Source organism: Anser anser (genome assembly GCF_964211835.1).
Source record: "Anser anser genome assembly, chromosome: 21".
NCBI classification, from domain to species: domain Eukaryota; kingdom Metazoa; phylum Chordata; class Aves; order Anseriformes; family Anatidae; genus Anser; species Anser anser.
In genome coordinates, this window is record NC_139742.1 from 1402231 (window position 1) to 1418602 (window position 16372).

The 16372-nt window shown below is 42.6% G+C and overlaps 1 protein-coding gene across 3 annotated transcripts in view; it reads right to left on the reverse strand.

Annotated features, from left to right (window-relative positions):
* Positions 1-16372, reverse strand: part of RABL6 (RAB, member RAS oncogene family like 6) — a 58450-nt gene that overhangs the window by 34058 nt on the left and 8020 nt on the right. For 2 of the 3 annotated variants that reach the window (XM_083807600.1, XM_083807602.1), the window contains exons 3-5: positions 9298-9345; positions 2511-2563; positions 854-945 (exon numbers count right to left, since the gene is read on the reverse strand). In XM_083807600.1, the coding sequence (XP_083663726.1) occupies positions 854-945; positions 2511-2563; positions 9298-9345 (193 nt within the window). The remainder of the gene's footprint in view (positions 1-853; positions 946-2510; positions 2564-9297; positions 9346-16372) is intronic. The other variant, XM_083807601.1, reaches the window with a different exon arrangement.

Sequence of the window (16372 nt, forward strand, 5' to 3'; positions counted from 1 at the left end):
GGCAAATGAGGGTGAAACACCATTCTGTGAGCAGTTTCATGCACAAACCACAGAAAAAAATACAAAGTTTTTTTTTCCCCAAATCCTTCCAATACTGTGGCTTCACCCTCCCTCTAATATATTAACTGTAAATATGTTTGTATCATTCTTTACTCAAAAATGACTTGACAAGTTCAATAATCCACTTCCACCAGAGACGACAAATCTCTTCAAGTAATATTTCTCTTAGTCCTACAAAATTGTGTGAGGTCGGCAGATGAAAAGGATTCCTTAACTTACGCTGCCAATGGTCTCACTGAACCATACCAAACCTTTAAAACGCAAGCTTACGTGTAAAGCAAAAACTCTTACTACCTCCCCTTTCAACTCTGGCTTCCACGTGACTCTCCCCCTTCTCCTCAGGTGAGCAAAATGGACAGCTCATTATTTCTATACATTAATGCAGCCCAGAGCATCTAAATAATCGTTACTAATACCTGTCTTCCTGGGAATTTCTTGCTAGCTTTCCATATTCCCTTGTGCTCTGTAGAGCAGGATGTTTATAACATGTCCAGCATACTTTGAACCTGTGATAGTGCTAATTATCAAGCCTCAGACACCAGCATATCAGAAACCGCAGTCCAGAAGCCCACAGGGAGACTGTTTGTTTGAAACAAACCCAGGAGAGGAGTATATTAAAAGACATGCCAGAAGATAAAGCTATTATTTTAAGCTTGCTTATTACAAGCTTGCTTCGACTCATTAGGCTGCATATCAGCTCTAGAGACCATCTGGGAACCAAGAGGTCTAGAAGTCATTCGCTTCCATTAAAAAAGTGAGAATCGCATAGCACATGCTGCTGAAGGTGTCTTACCACTGTTTGGTAATGTCAAACATCATCACTACACCATTGCAGTTTTTATAAACATCCAGAAACTCTGCATCCAGAGCCATTTCTGACTCTGCCTGGGAAAATAAAGGCAAAAGAAGCAGTAAATAACTTGACTCAACTTCAGGATCATAGAGAACACAACTGACACAGTGCTGAACAGGCAAAATGTCTAACGTAACAGCCACTATAAAAAAATATCCATGGATTTCATGTCGTCATCATTAAAAAACGTACTTGGTGGGTCACAGCTTCCACTGCCCACAGGATCAGGGCACGAAGCACCCAGCAGTCTCAGGAAAAAAAATAAAAAAGACTGACAGCAAATGCTATATAAAACTCACTTCCTCCTCTTGCCGTTGTGCCCCCAAATTGTGCACTGGCAAGGTAAGTCCATATAAGCTACAGGACAGAGTACAGAGGACTTGGCTCCTATATTACGTCTCTTCGTCAACACAAACACTGGTAAAACCAAGATGTAGTTTCTACTGACTTCCTTCCATGCAGAGCTAAAACAACCTATTAGTAGCCAATTTGGTTTTCACCAAATTTAGACTGCGCTCTGCAAGACACGGTGCGCTAGTCAGAACTGAACCTGCAAGGCTCCCGCTGCAATTTGGTACCAATAGAACAATTCTCACTCCTATTTCCAGGAGTGAAAAATGCACACACATTTGCAAAGAAGCAGCTGTGCCATCTGTTCTCATAGAGGCCTTTTGCCATAAGAGAACACTTTTGAAGAAAATCTTTCCAATTTGATCACACAGATTGAGCAAGATTGGCACCCTGGTGAAAGAGGTAACTCTTCACTGCCCTGACTCATCCCCGTAACTGAGCGTGTACCACTAACACCAGATTTTGCATCAATTTCAAGCAGTTTTCAAGTGGTTATTGAGGGAGTACCAAAACCTGCCCATGTGCTGGGTCCCAAAGGGCAACGACACACAAACAGGAGTAATAAAGCTCTTTAAGAGCCGCAGCAGTGCTCATTCGATCTTTGCCTTTAAATTGACTTTTCTCAAGGATAACGTCACATAGCTTTTTAAAGAGATACCACAGAAGTGCACCAGTAGCCCCGACGTGGTTTGGGAGACACAGGATTATGGTTTCCCATACGGCACTCAGTTCTACTGCAGTAGATCCAAAGGATACACATTTGTGCAAGAGCCTCAAGGAAGCAACTCTGTTTACTTTTGCACACCAGGCGGCACTTCTATTGCCCCTGCCTCCTCTACATTTCAAAGAGTGCTAAAAGGTAATTGTTGGACCAGTTTTAAGGGGCAGCCAGAGACCCTGGCCGTTAAGTGATTTATTCAATGTTTCACAAGAAGTCAATTACAAAAGGACTTCCTGACACTGACTGCGTGAGAACAGGTACAAAGCTACGAAATAAACAGCTGCGGTGGGGTCATTCCCAAAAGACAGAACTGAAAACAGCAGGAAAATTGTGAGAAGGGCACAACAGGGATAAAAAGCACAGGCAAAATAGCGAAAGAGCATCAGGGATCACACTGTCCCTTACTCACCCTCTAAGCCAGCATTAAAGCGGAAACAAATACAGAACTTATTCTCCATAGACCAAGCAAAGGTGAACAAGGTGCCTCCTGCTAAGAGGCAGATGTCAGCATTCAAGGCGACTCACCTCCTGGGGGTCATTTTCCAGCTTCAAACCATCTCCTCGTTTTTTGCATTTTCCTTAAAAAGAATTGTAAAACAAACAAACAAACAGAACAAAAACAAACAAAAAAATGCATTACACTGGGCAGAGAACTCCAGGACAGCTCTGTGAATCCCTATGAAACCACAGCATTTAGAACATGACCTTAAAGCAGATTCAAATTCTACCACATGCCTGGAGAATGAGGAGGGGTGGGACAGGCATGCCTTGCTAAAGAATACCAGCTGGTCTAATTCAAAGATGAACAGGAAAAAAAGTATGCAGCAGCTTAAACCACACTCTTCATGGCATAAAGTTACAATTATTACATGTTTCTGCATACTCCCTGACCACGAAGCGAGCTGCTCTTGCTTTAACGTTGAAGAAGCAAAAGATCACAGGGCTGCTACAACTGAACTGCACAACCACATACTCAGCTTTCTGAGATGCTATGATGTTGCTGCACTATTACACTAACCTGAAGCAAGCAATACTGGAAATAAATGTGATCTCATATCCCATTAGGTGCTTGGGGCTGCCTTGTGACCCAAAAAAGAGCGGCTGGCAACTGAGATTTTAACAGTCAAAACACAGACAAAACTTAGACAAGGGAAAATCCAAGCAAAATCGAGTAACTGGTGAGGAGGCTGAAGAAGCAGAAGAAAAACAGCCTATATATGCACAAAATGCTACAGCTGGATGGGCCAGATCTGGACATCACCACAGAAGAGAAGAAAGGAAATCCTCAAGAGGCATGCACTCAAAGCCACGCGCTCTAGAGACATGCACACAAGAATACGCTACAGGACAGACAAAACTCTGACTAACCTCATCGGAAAGTAAAAGAGGCAGACTACACACCTGGAGAAGATGCTAGAAAACTACTATAAAGACTTCCGCCATCTCATGGCCATAATCCCATCTTGAGGGATCTATACATTTCTCTCCAACTCACCTGCTTCCAATAAGGCAGATACTAAATTGCGGCCCTTATACTTAAAGGCCAGACCCCCTAAGACTTCTTCCTTTTCTGACAACTTCAATAAGCACTGAAAACATTTACAGGCTGACTTTCGAAGTACCACTGGCATTTGACTCAGCATCACCAGAAAATGAGTCAGTGTTTTAAATCTTAGGCTTCCTGACATTTAGCAGTAACATCAGTTACACTGTAATCACATTTACAAATCTTAAAGGCCGGGGCCACAGTGGGCAAAGAAGATGACACCGCGTACCAGTAACTAGCATCAGCAGAGGGGCCACTGGCTAACATGATTTTCTGGTGTAGACAGTTGTCACTACCTGTTGCTGTGAATCTCAATATGCAAGAGCAAGCGCGTGTTCTCTCACCTAGTGCTGAAGAAATTTAGAGTAGACACACCATGAAAAAACTGTCCTTGGCCCCCAGGTGTTATTTAAATTAGTTACGTACAGCAGTTTCCAGAGTTTTATCAAATGAACAGCACTGCACAGTAAATAACCCTGCAAAGTCTAGAGTTATGTTTTCCAGACATCAAATATCTTCCAGATGTTAAAGACAGTAATTAAGAACTGTACTTCTGAATCAACTTTGCTCCAGTCTAAACAGCGATGAGTTAACTAAATCATAATGGTATGGCAGAGACTAGAATTTCTAGAAATTCACCCTGTCATTGACAACAGCAATATTTGGCAGCTCAGATGTACCCACAAAACACTCCCATCATCTCTTTTAAGATTTTGCAATGTGGGGCAAAACCAGCCTCCATTAACTATTCAACTCAACTAATGAAATGAACTATCAACTGACTAATTGTAAAATTCATGGTTCTGCCAAATACTGCACATGACAACAGGGAAAGTTTCTTTCTTTCTTCTGCCGTGCATGTCAAGGAAAAGTAGTTACGAAATACAAAGTTTTAATTCTGTAGTGCTTCCCTACTTAAACCCAAATGAAGAAAATTTGGGATAGAAAAAAATCACCCCATCCAACACTCTCCCCAGGTACTAGTATAGAATCGTGCACACAGATGTCAGGATACGCCCCCTCTGAATTCAGCGTTAGGCTACTGGAAGCAACGTTGGTTGGCAGCGCTAATTATGAAGTTGATACACTTCTCCTGCACAACTTTGCAACCCACATTTGGTAAATACTGGTCAGCTGTGTTACCTGTTAGCTGTTAAGCAACTAGCGTCAGCTAAGAAAACAACAGTTTGGGACATTTTTCTGAATGGAAAACTCTGTGGGACAATGTTCAGCAGGCCTTGCACATCAACTCTGCATGAGCTAAAAGATACAGGAGATCGCAGTCCCAACACCATGACGGTGCATCTGGGAGATGCTGCTGCACATCAGTGCAAAATGCAGACATTTTAAAAAATATTTGCAGCCCTACTATCATCTTACTTTGCCATCTGAAAGTAGTAGAAATATTAATTCCAATCTTTCCCCATTCTTGCAGTTCATCTCCCTCGAGGATACAAGTATGGGTTCTGATTCTTCCCAGTGCAACTGAAGCTGTGGGATGTCTAGGGCATGTATACCTTTTCCCTCTTGAATTAATTAATTTCAAGTCAGTGGAACTCATGTAGATTCTCTGAATGTCAAAACATCACCACTTCTCTAGTTACTGCCAAACTGTGCTGGCCATGACCTGGATTTCTCATGTTAAAACAGAAGTCCAAGAAACCAGATACCCATCTAAGACCTCTTCATAGTTCACAAATCTCTCTCGTCCTTAACAACCAAGTTGTCTTTCTGTCTTGAACATATTTAAGACTGATGCTTAAGAATGAATACAACTTGTACACCTCTCCCTGCTTAGGGCTCTAAGATGTACCAAGAGGAGTGAGTAACACACGTGACTCTCCTCACTGCTGTAAAGGAGGTCATCTATAAAGGAGTAACAGAGCTGGAAAGCGCATGTATGTACTTATTCAAGCAGAGTGCCTATTTTTGGAACCAAAACTGCAAGATGAGCCAGATAAGGGCATGATGTATGTAGTGAAAAGATCCACTTGAGGCTGTAAAGACAGATGTACAAAGATGACCATGTGGTTATATGAACAAAGTCCTGTGTTTAAGGTTGCATTGATGTGTGATCTAGGAGCCTCAATTAGCAAACAAGGGTGTTCATGTGGTGATTGCTCAGCTTCTCTAACTGGCACAATGACTGCTCCTTCTTTGCAGGCCTATCAGCAACGCTAAAAACAAGTAAGCCTCCAGCAGTGCCTCTAAGTCTACAGAACAGTTCCTCTGGATACCAGAAGACTGGATCCATGGCCAGAATGTGACAGCCTCTGCACCTCTGTGTACCATCAAATTTGTTGCAGGATAGCAAGGATTCAGTAAAACTTGCCAACTAATGCTGTCCACAGTCAGGGAGAGATGTTTCTGTACATTATTCCAAAATACATATTTCTAAAATGTTTGTATCTCCAGCATCATCTAATGATATCAGAAAATAACAGAAATATTAATTCTGACCTTTCCCCATTCTTGCAGCACACCTGGCAGGAGAGCGAAGGGGAAGGGAGAGGAAATCAGTCTCCAATATGGGGGGGGAAAGCGTTTATGCTATTCTGCTGGCACAGAAAAAAAATATGACTTGATCCCCTCAGTTCAAGTATGGGAAAAGATGCAGAAACCAGACTAGCAGAAGTTACGTGATAGAAGATTGGAATTGGTCTTGAATCATCAGAATTTCAAGCAACTTCTTTGCATGCAGGATCTGTTACAGCTTTACGACCTGCAGCAGTTACACAACTTGCTGCAAAGCCAGAAAGATGAGTCAGGACCGACTTTTGCTGATAGATATCTTTCCTATGTTCTTTTACTTCCAAGGGCAGCAAAGGAGACCGTATTTACTACACATATTGGATAAAATTCAATACAATCCAGAGCTGGGGGCAAACTCTACTTGTTAAAGAGTTTAACAAATTGCATCATTACACAAATGAGCTCTCTGAGCAGGCCTATGGAGAACCCAGCAGGCTGCAGATAACTACTCCAATGAGTCTGCACATTTAAAAAAAAAAAATCCAAGAGTCAAGAAAACTGTAAGAGAAGCAGTCCAGTGTAACAACTGCCATTCTCTCTTGCTTCAATGCATTAACTGCCCTCACAGACTCTAAGCTTTCACAACAAACCTTTTCCCCTTACTTGCAAATTAACATCTTTATGCTAAACAAATGCCACCGATTCACCACCATTCATCAGCCAGGCAGGACCAACAGTGCTACTTCCTGCATTCCTAACACAGACTGGAGGGAAAAAAAAAATAAAGCACATTGCTGAACTAACAAGGACAGGGAGGCACAATGTTGGTAAGCGCTGGGAAAAATGCTAAATGGTAAAACCACAACATTTAACTCAGTGCAAAAATGTACACGAAGCTTTTCAGGGTGCAGCTGACTGAGTTTCCCCATACTCTCCTGTACATATTCACACTGAGACAAAGAATGGCAGCACTGCATAACAGAGAAGAAGCTGAAGCTGCATTATAAGACCGAAGTTGAACACTGAAGTTTACGGATACATCCTTTAGACAGACAGTCTAGCAACATCCCCACATCAGGCCTTCAATACAAGTTTTCTAACATCTAAATTTAAATAGAGTTCTCTTAATTTTCTGTAACAAGGAACAGTTGTTCCAAGATGGGAAAAGTGGAAAAAAATTTAGCCTGGAAAACAATGCATGTCAAAATGCATGCTCAGAGCATGCACTTCTGGCAGTTTAAAATCCAGCCCGATAAATGCAGCGTTCTGCACATCTCTAACTATGCATGTTAGCCTGGGTCTTGTAGGCAAGGGAAAAAAAGGAGGATTGGTTCTCATCAGCACTATTCTGCAGCGGCACTGGATAGAAGTCTACTGTCTAGACTGGCATTGTTCTCACCAAAAGCATCACGCAGGAGGATTTTTTGTCCTAAGCATACAGAAGAAAGAATAAAAATGTCATGTAATAACATTTAGATGAAGCTTAGATATGAGCCAGTTTTTAATGGTTAACTTGCACACTTTCCTGAAGTTGCATTTATCAAGAATCTGCAATGCTGCGGCAATGGGAAAGGATTCGATTTTGTTCTATCACGATAGTCTGAAGTTTTACACTACATTGATTGAGTACATTTAACAATATAAAAATGAGCATCTGTGGTCCATAAGTAGAGATCTGAACAGAATGAGTTTCATCTTGAAAATAAAGTGGAGGTAAAGAGTCTCTTCAGATTTCTAATACACGTTCCACAGCCAGAAATGAATGCAGTACCAGAAGACTGTTATCAACATCTGCTCATATCAAATCCAATCCATCTTGCCAAAAAAATGACAAGTCTCTAGTTTAGAAGATGACTCTGCTCAGAGAAGCTATTCACAGAAATAAATGCTGGAACCACATGATTCCCAAATTAACTGTCAATCTATTCATACCAAAGTTGCAAGGCTGAGAGAAAACAGATGTTTTGCTTAGATTCCAGCCCTGTGCATATTATCCCAGGATCTGAAAGCCAACTTGTAATCAGTTTGACTTCAGCAGTACCTCTGACTTAAGTAAGGTTTTTGCCTACGCTGTGAAAGAGCGGGGTTTAAAAGAATAAAACAATAAAGCTCCCAGGGTTTTCGTTTAAAGTTACTGGCTCAAGTTTAAGCTATAGGCTCTGCTCTGTTAAGAATCTGAACTACAGATGCTACCTTAATCACCTGTTTGTTTTTGCTCTTTTCAGTATCATTTAGCTAACATGAAAAACTTACTTTCTCCCTTTCCCACTCCCTATTGTACCCATCCTATTATTTTTTGATGTTAATGCATGTGTAAGTTGCACGTGTGGTACTTCGGAGGTAGAACACCTTGGATGTAGGTCTGCTGAGGGAATGTGTCAGGAGTCAAACTGTAAGAGTTTAAATTTCAATCACTGTTGTCAACAAATTTGAGGGAGAGAAACACACAAACAGCAGACTTGCAGAGCATAAGACGCTCACTTGTAAAGCTGCTTTCATGATCCTACTCACACTTTAAACAACAAGCCTGTCTGGCACAGGAGACCTCTCAAAAGCCAAACAAAACATGAATTTGAGGCTACAGAATGGGCTTTAGGATTTACATCTGAGCTCCCAACCCATTCTAGTAACAGATTCCATTGCATTCGGATTGTGCCTTCACATATGTCTACCATTTATTTATTTAAGAAAATAGAACTTTATACACTAGCAAAAATTGAAAACTAATAAAAAACACATTTTATACATCTTAACACTTTCCTTGGCTAAGCATTTAGGACAGATTTAAGTAATCAGTTTCTCTTTCATCCTTCCCTCCTGCATACATTATTCACTGCAGGTAACATTTTACCAATTTAACAATACCATTCCTTTACAAAAGCAGCTTGGCAAGAATTTTATAAACAGAACAAAGAATTCAGTACCTGTGTATAAATATATATATATATATATATAACTATAAAGGAGAGAAGATGAAGTTTATAGTAAAATTCAGAGTCTGATTACACTAAGCAGGCGGCTATTTCATCTGTTACACAGCACATGAATCGACTGCTTCTAAATACTGCATTTTATCTGAAGTTCAAATTGCAAATAATGGGCTCTAGCATAGGAGACTCTTCTTTCCCTTCCATATTTTTCCAGGAAGTAAGATCAATGTACTTCAAAAAAATAAATACACACCTTTTTCTAAATAAATTAGAAGTAAATGGTACTTGTGATTCCATATAAATTCTTCGTTAAAATTGAGAAAAAACACTGAATCTCCAATAGAAAAGAACTTATAAATCTTACCTTTGTCAACTACATCCCATACTTCAACTTTAACAATATCATCAGTGGCTAAAAGCACAAAAAAAAAGACAGCGTCAAAAAAATCGGTTTCAGCAAAATGAACAACACTCGACCCTTACCACACATTGTCTAACCCAAAACCAGTACTGTCAAAGTAGCAGATCAAAGTCAAAAGAAAAGTAATTATTGAGTTAAAAGAAAACCTAAACACAACTAACACAAGGCCCACTTTTGAAGGAACGGGCTGTAATCCAATACTGTGTTATCTAAAGAACTTCTTAAAGATTCTTACTCGTATGATAGATTTCCTTTGCATTTTATCAGAGATTTAAAATGTGTTATAAATATTTCATATGCATTTTTTTCATAACATACAGAGGTTCTCACGTTTTTTCAGAAAAGATATAAATTTAATTTGAATAACTTCTGGCCTGAAAGCAAGGCATACAGCTGAAAAACAAAGGAATACACACATTTCAAGAAAATCCATCTTACTAAGGCCATTTTCACATAAATATTACAAAGAGTGCAGGCAGTCCGGCAGCCACAGAAATCCATTCTCCCTGCAAATTTCAAGTTGCACTCTATGAAAAATAAGGTATTCCTGCAGCTTGTTAAGACGCAAAACTGCTAAAATCAGTAAATAATAGCAAGGTAGATTTGAGTTGCTAAAATCTGAAGCAAGACAAACAAAATTCTCACTAGAAAGACACTGTGGCCAGTACTGACAGCTAGCAGTTAAACTTTCAGTTGGCATGAGGGATGGGTAGCTTTGGTTAGAAATATATATTGAATCTGAATAAGCAGTCTGATCTTCACAAAGTTCCACAATGCAGTTACTTTTGGAAATGCTACAAAGCAAAGGTTGGACTTGGAGCAGCTCTGAACTTAAAGCAGTGGAACATGAAGATGATAACATCTGAGAGCAGAAAATAATCTCATAGCATGGCAAGAGAACTTAGCTAAGTGCCACTGTCCAGCTGGGAAACATTTCCCCTACAGAATTCACTGTTGGCTTAACTTAAATGTTTCAAAATATTGTAAATACAGATTTTGAATGATTGTAAAGCTTGATCCTCTGCTTCTGGAGAAACATCCCTTCTTACTTTTATGTATAAAGCTCAATTAGCCTCTCTTTTTCCTCATAGCAATTCTCACTCACCTTCCCATTTGCTAGCAAGGAGTGGGGCACAAGATGAGGAGACGTACCCAGGGTCAGCCCAGCCAGAGCACCACAGGCCCAGATGGGGCCAAAAACACAACAGGCATACAGCAGCCTGCAGCCTCACAGCCTCTGCCCAAACCATAACACTCCCCAAATTCAGTCTGTCCCTGTATATTTCTACAAATCACCAAATCGGGTAGGGCTCAAGTCCAAACGCTCGCCATTACTCGCCCAGCTGTACGAGCAGCTCTTACACCCCAGACTGTGCGGCAGGGCGCTCTCACCGGGACACGGCATGCCCGAGGCCACGGTGCGTGCAGGGTGTGCAGTCAGGCAGCAGGTGCTCAGGCACATATCACCTATTTGAGTTCTGCCCCCAGATTCATACCTGACAGCTGGGACTGGCAGTGCTGCTGCTGCCCCAGAAGAATGAGGGACAGACAGACAGACCGACCAGTCTTGGTGCCTTTCAACAGTCAAGACATTCTGCAAAGGGACTGAACATGCTTTCCCTTCTCAGGCGGCAAACCTTTCAGGGGCGCAGCAGGCATCCAGAAGGCAGTTTGATCTTTCCAGTAGCTCCACATGCAGCAGCACATAAGCACTAAGAAGAGGTTTCTCCCGAGAAGTTGGAACCCCATTCCAAAATAGGCCATTGGGGTGCCACACAGTGCTCTCCTAGGCCTGGTACCTAGTACTGGGACTTTGCTCCCAAGCTCCAGAGAACCCCACCTCCTTATCCTAACACCAATGTACCCTCAGTTATGTTCTCTTGGTGAGTAATTTCCCCAGTACTGAAATCCTGCTGAGCAGCAGCACTCCTAGAGAGCTGAGGAGTTGAACTGTTTGACTAGGAAAGATCTCTCTATACCCTTTTATCTGAGGGGAAGTGCAGAACTTAGCTAAGAAACTAACTACACAAGATGCAAAAAAATTGTTTTCCATGTTTGTTGTTGTTGTTGTTTCCTGTTAGCACCAGTGCTTCTGCTGGCCAGTAGCCAGTAAGTTCTTCCTTTTCATCACCAGCTTCATTCCTGATTATCCTGAACACACAAGAGGATAATTACTTTAGTGCTGCTGTGCTGACTTTTTTATGACTCACACAGCAGTAGGAGCAGCATTTCACCCTAATGGATTCTGAAGGCATGTCGCAGGAAAAAGAGTGCCAATGCATCATTTTAATTCTATAACTTGGATTAGCACGAACCATAGAGCAAAACACTTAAAAAATATCTCTACTCAGTTGCTATTTCGCTAAGTACTTCGTAGCCAGTGGCACGTTAAGGCACTGTTCACCCAGAAAATGGTGAAGAGGTGAGAAGACTCCGATTGCAAGTGTTTATTTAAAAATAAGAATCATTGCTTTACGGGTGGGTTCATATTTACTCTCACGCAATTACATGACTCATTTCATATTCTTTGGATCACAAATCCTACGGAGCAGAGCAACTCTGCAATTCCACGCACCCATCTATAAAGCACTCAAAGTATTGGAACAAAAGCATTTTCTAATTTTTATTTCGGACTCCCTTTTTGAGGCTGACAAAAGGAGAATAAAATTAATGACTACCATACCCTAAAAAAGCATACGTTAGACTCGGGAATGGTAATTCCTTACTTGGATACAAAAAATTCCATAACAGATACAACTGGCACAGAAAAGTGATTTGGTTCACCCCAAGTAGGAACAAGCATTGTAAGAATCCTTGAATATTTGACAGTGATATAATTAACATCCGTAAATATTTGCTGCCAACTACCTCATAATGTTTATTCAAGGTAGCTTAAGAGCACGATCACAGGAAAAACAAACTGTATTTTTCCTCTACAGATTAACTTAGCTAACAGGTCAGTAATTAGATCTGAGCCAATCTCTCAGAGTGCGCACATCACCTATCTTGGATGGAAAGTTCTCTGAGCAGGAAACATATCTTGCGCATTTTTTTAAAAAGGAGGTTATTTTTACAAGTATTAAGGTCAGTATTGAATTTCCTACTGGAAATTATTAGTAAAAAATAATATGGTGTTTTATCAAGTGAAAGAAACACAAACGAAAGGCACAATCTCATGTACAGTCTTCCAGCAAATTGCAGCAGCTTGACAACACTTGGCCTTGAGAAAAGTCCATTGCCATATGTACGCACTGCTGCCAAATCTAACCAGGAAGCTCTATAAAGATGTATCCCATAAATGCTAGAATTAAGAACTAGAAATGACAAATACACCTGCGGTTACCAACTGACAGTAAACGCCATCCTCACGTGTAGCTGCTTTCTACCCTGGGATCACATCCATGTTGAAAAAGCCAGTGCGTAAGTCTCAGCTCATTAAAAGGCGATACAGTCCCTAAAATATGCAGAAACATATAAGATGAATGGATCTTTCTATACAAGGAGCAGCCTTCAAACATCTTTTTGCATGTAACTGTTCACAAACACAAAAAGAATTAGGCATGAATAAGCCTCTTAGAAATCAAAAGCTGTGTTTACAAACAGTACATGTATTACTGACATTGGTTGGAGAGGAAATTAAAATTCAGAGGGTTTTACCTGTGATAACGCAGAAAACCACAATTAACATTCAGTGCAATCTTTAGACTTAGACATCTAAAAATGAGGTATTCCGTGTCTTAGTCTGGTCTAAGTCTATTTAGGCTAAAGCAATTTTGATTTTAGAGATAGCTTCCATCATCCAAACAATTCATAAGCTCTACATTCACACATCAATAACCAATGGATTGATATGCTGGAAGAGAAGAGTACGAGCGTGGGGGAAGGATGGCACAGCTGAAACGCAGTATGCCAGACATCCCGATGCAGATGGAGGACACCACTGCATGAACACCGCAGATCTGTCAACACCTTGCAAGAGCTGATAGGCAGAACATCCATAACGTGGTACCCAAAATAAAGGTACTTTTAGGAAGAAATGCAGAAGCTAACCAACACACCTTTGGAGCATGGCCATACAGCGGGTCCCCACCAAAGAATCTAAACACCTGTGACATCAGGCTTAGCTCAACATCAGATCCTGAATGTGAGAGAAAACCACCACTGGACTGAGCAAGGACCTGTTTTTCTCCCCCACCCAAGGCAGAGTGCAGCTATCCACCTGTGGTGGTTTTACTTGGGTGGACAGCTGAGCTCCCCCACAGCCGCTCTCTCACTCCCCCTCCTCAAAGGGAAAGGGGGAGAAAAATACGATGCAAATGGCTCAAGGGTTGAGATAAGGACGGGGAGATCGCTAAACAGTTATCATGATGGGCAAAACAGACTCAGAGTAGGGAGATGGTAAAATTTATTGCCCATTACTAACAAGCTAGAGAAGTGAGAAACAAAGGAAAGAAACCAAAAACACCTCCTCCCCCTGAGCGGTGCAGGGGAACGGGGGTTGCGGTCAGTCTATAGCACTTAGTCTCTGCCGCTCCTTCTCAATCACTCTCGTAGAATCATAGAATCATTCAGGTTGGAAAAGCCCTCCGAGATCATCTGGTCCAACCATCACCCTACCACCAATGTCACCCACTAAGCCATGTCCCCAAGCACCACGTCCAACCTTTCCTTAAACACCCCCAGGGACGGTGACACCACCACCCCCCTGGGCAACCCATCCCAATGCCTGACCGCTCTTTCTGAGAGGAAATGTCTCCTGAATTCCAACCTGAACCTCTCCTGGCACAACTTGAGGCCATTCCCTCCAGTCCTATCACTGGTTACCTGTGAGCAGAGGCCGACCCCCAGCTCCCCACACCTTCCTTTCAGGTAGTTGTAGAGAGCAACAAGGTCTCATCCCCCAAAGCCAACTGGTTTACACTACCTTTTGTAGCCCCTACAGCAAAGTGAGCACAGTATTGTGAACGACAGACATATCCTACCCGAAACAGCTCCTAAATAGCTGCTGCCCTGAACAAGTGGAGGGTAAAGGACTGAGGGGTCCTTCCCAGAGCACCAGCCCTACAAAAGCACTTACTCCATCCCTTTTCTTCCCCCACAGCAGGCCAGCACCATCGATACCTTACACACTGAGCAATACGGGTGTAGCGTGGCAGTCATTTCTCCTAGGGACAGGCCCATGGACCTACCTGTGACCCACACCCGTGGGTCTGTATGTACATACCAACACACAGGGCCAAAAAACCCTGTGGAGAGGAGCACTGGCTGTGCACAAATACAACTACAATCTCTCAATATGCCCTTTTTTCCCCATATATCCAAGCTTTTTCCTCAGGATCTTCCTGGTGTGGTCCAGAGCCTCAGGCTCGGCCCCAACCATAGGGAGGTCAGCCCACTGAGGCGAGCGCCACCCTGCTCCAGCATGGGGTCCCTCCCATGGGATGCCGTCCTTCCCAAACTGATCCTGCGTGGGCTTCCCACAGGCAGCAGCTCTTCAAGAACTGCTCCAATATGGGGCCGTACCACGGGCTCCATCCATCAGGAACAAACTGCTCCAGCACGGGTCCCCCACAGGCGGCAGCTCCCCCCAGGCCCCCTGCTCCTGCATGGGCTCCTCTCCACGGGCTGCAGCTCCGGCCCAGAATCTGTTCCGGCAGGGTTCCTCTGCAGGCTGCAGCCTCCTCCAGGCCACATCCACCTGCTCCACTGTGGTCTCCTCCACAGGCTGCAGTGTGGAAACCTGCTCTACACCATGGTACACCACAGGCTGCAGGGGGACAGCCTGCCTCACCGTGGTTCTCTCCACAGGCCGCAGGAGACTTCTGCTCCAGCGCCTGGAGCACCTCCTGCCCTCCTTCTGCACTGACCTTGGTGTCTGCAAGGCTGTTTCTCCTTGCTCTCCTCTCTCTCCCAGCTACTGTTCTGCAGTAGTTTTTTGGTTTTTTTTTTTCCCCTTTCGTAAATGTGCTCTCTCAGAGGCACAAACAACATCGCTTATTGGCTTGGCTCTGGGCAGCAGCGGCCCCCTTACCTAACATGGGGCAGCTCCTGGATTCTTCTCGCAGAAGCCATCCCTATGATCCCCTGCTACTATAACCTTTCCACGTAAAAGCACTACACTATCCTTATAAACCTTTTCCACCTGTGTCAAGAAGTGCTGACTCATGTGGAAGCCTGTCTTCACAAGAGCATGAGGATCTCCAGAACTGCAGTTACCAGCTCCCTGTAAACATACAACAGCAGCATCGACCTTCTCTCCTCGCACCAAAACCTACAAAGCCAATAGGGATTGTGAGAGTAACATCCCTAGGCAGATGGCCTGTCAACACACCCTGGGGCTCCACGATCATTAACAAGAGACTTTGGCACGATGGCATCATCCAGCAAGCACAAATTTTATTGGTAAATTAGACAAAGCACCTGATGTTGTGCGCCTCAACTGTGTGCTTTTATTTTATGTATAAGGAGACAGAGCAACTGCTTCAGAAAAAAAGGCGAAGTGGTGTGGATGGACTATATCTGATAGTAAACTAACTGCTGACTTTTTTTTTTCAAAGCAAAATCAGTCTTACAGAGCAAGTTCATGCTTAGTCAGTAGCGCATGCCCCAAGGCTGTGGCATTTTTGATCAGGAATCTAAAAGCTGGACTTTAACACCCTCTGGAACCATAGTGTGTTGCAATTTCAGTGCCTGCAGTGTCTTCTCCAGGCTAGATGCAGGGCTTTCAGAGCCACTTTACATTGCCAGAGCAGATGGGAAAAAAAATAAAAAAAAAATCACAGCTCATCTCTCAAAAAAGCTACTGGTAAGATACTTCCGTGCTTCAGTAAGTCAGCCTAGAGCTATTAGTACTCCAACCATTTTTAAAACATCATCATCACCAGTTAAGGGATACTCTTTACATTTTAATCAGTGAAAGACTAGTTTACATCAAGCTCTTCACTCGTACACGACAATGTAACACCAAGCAGGTTTAGCCTCAGAGACAGATTTTCATAATAAACCTGTTTTCATTAGC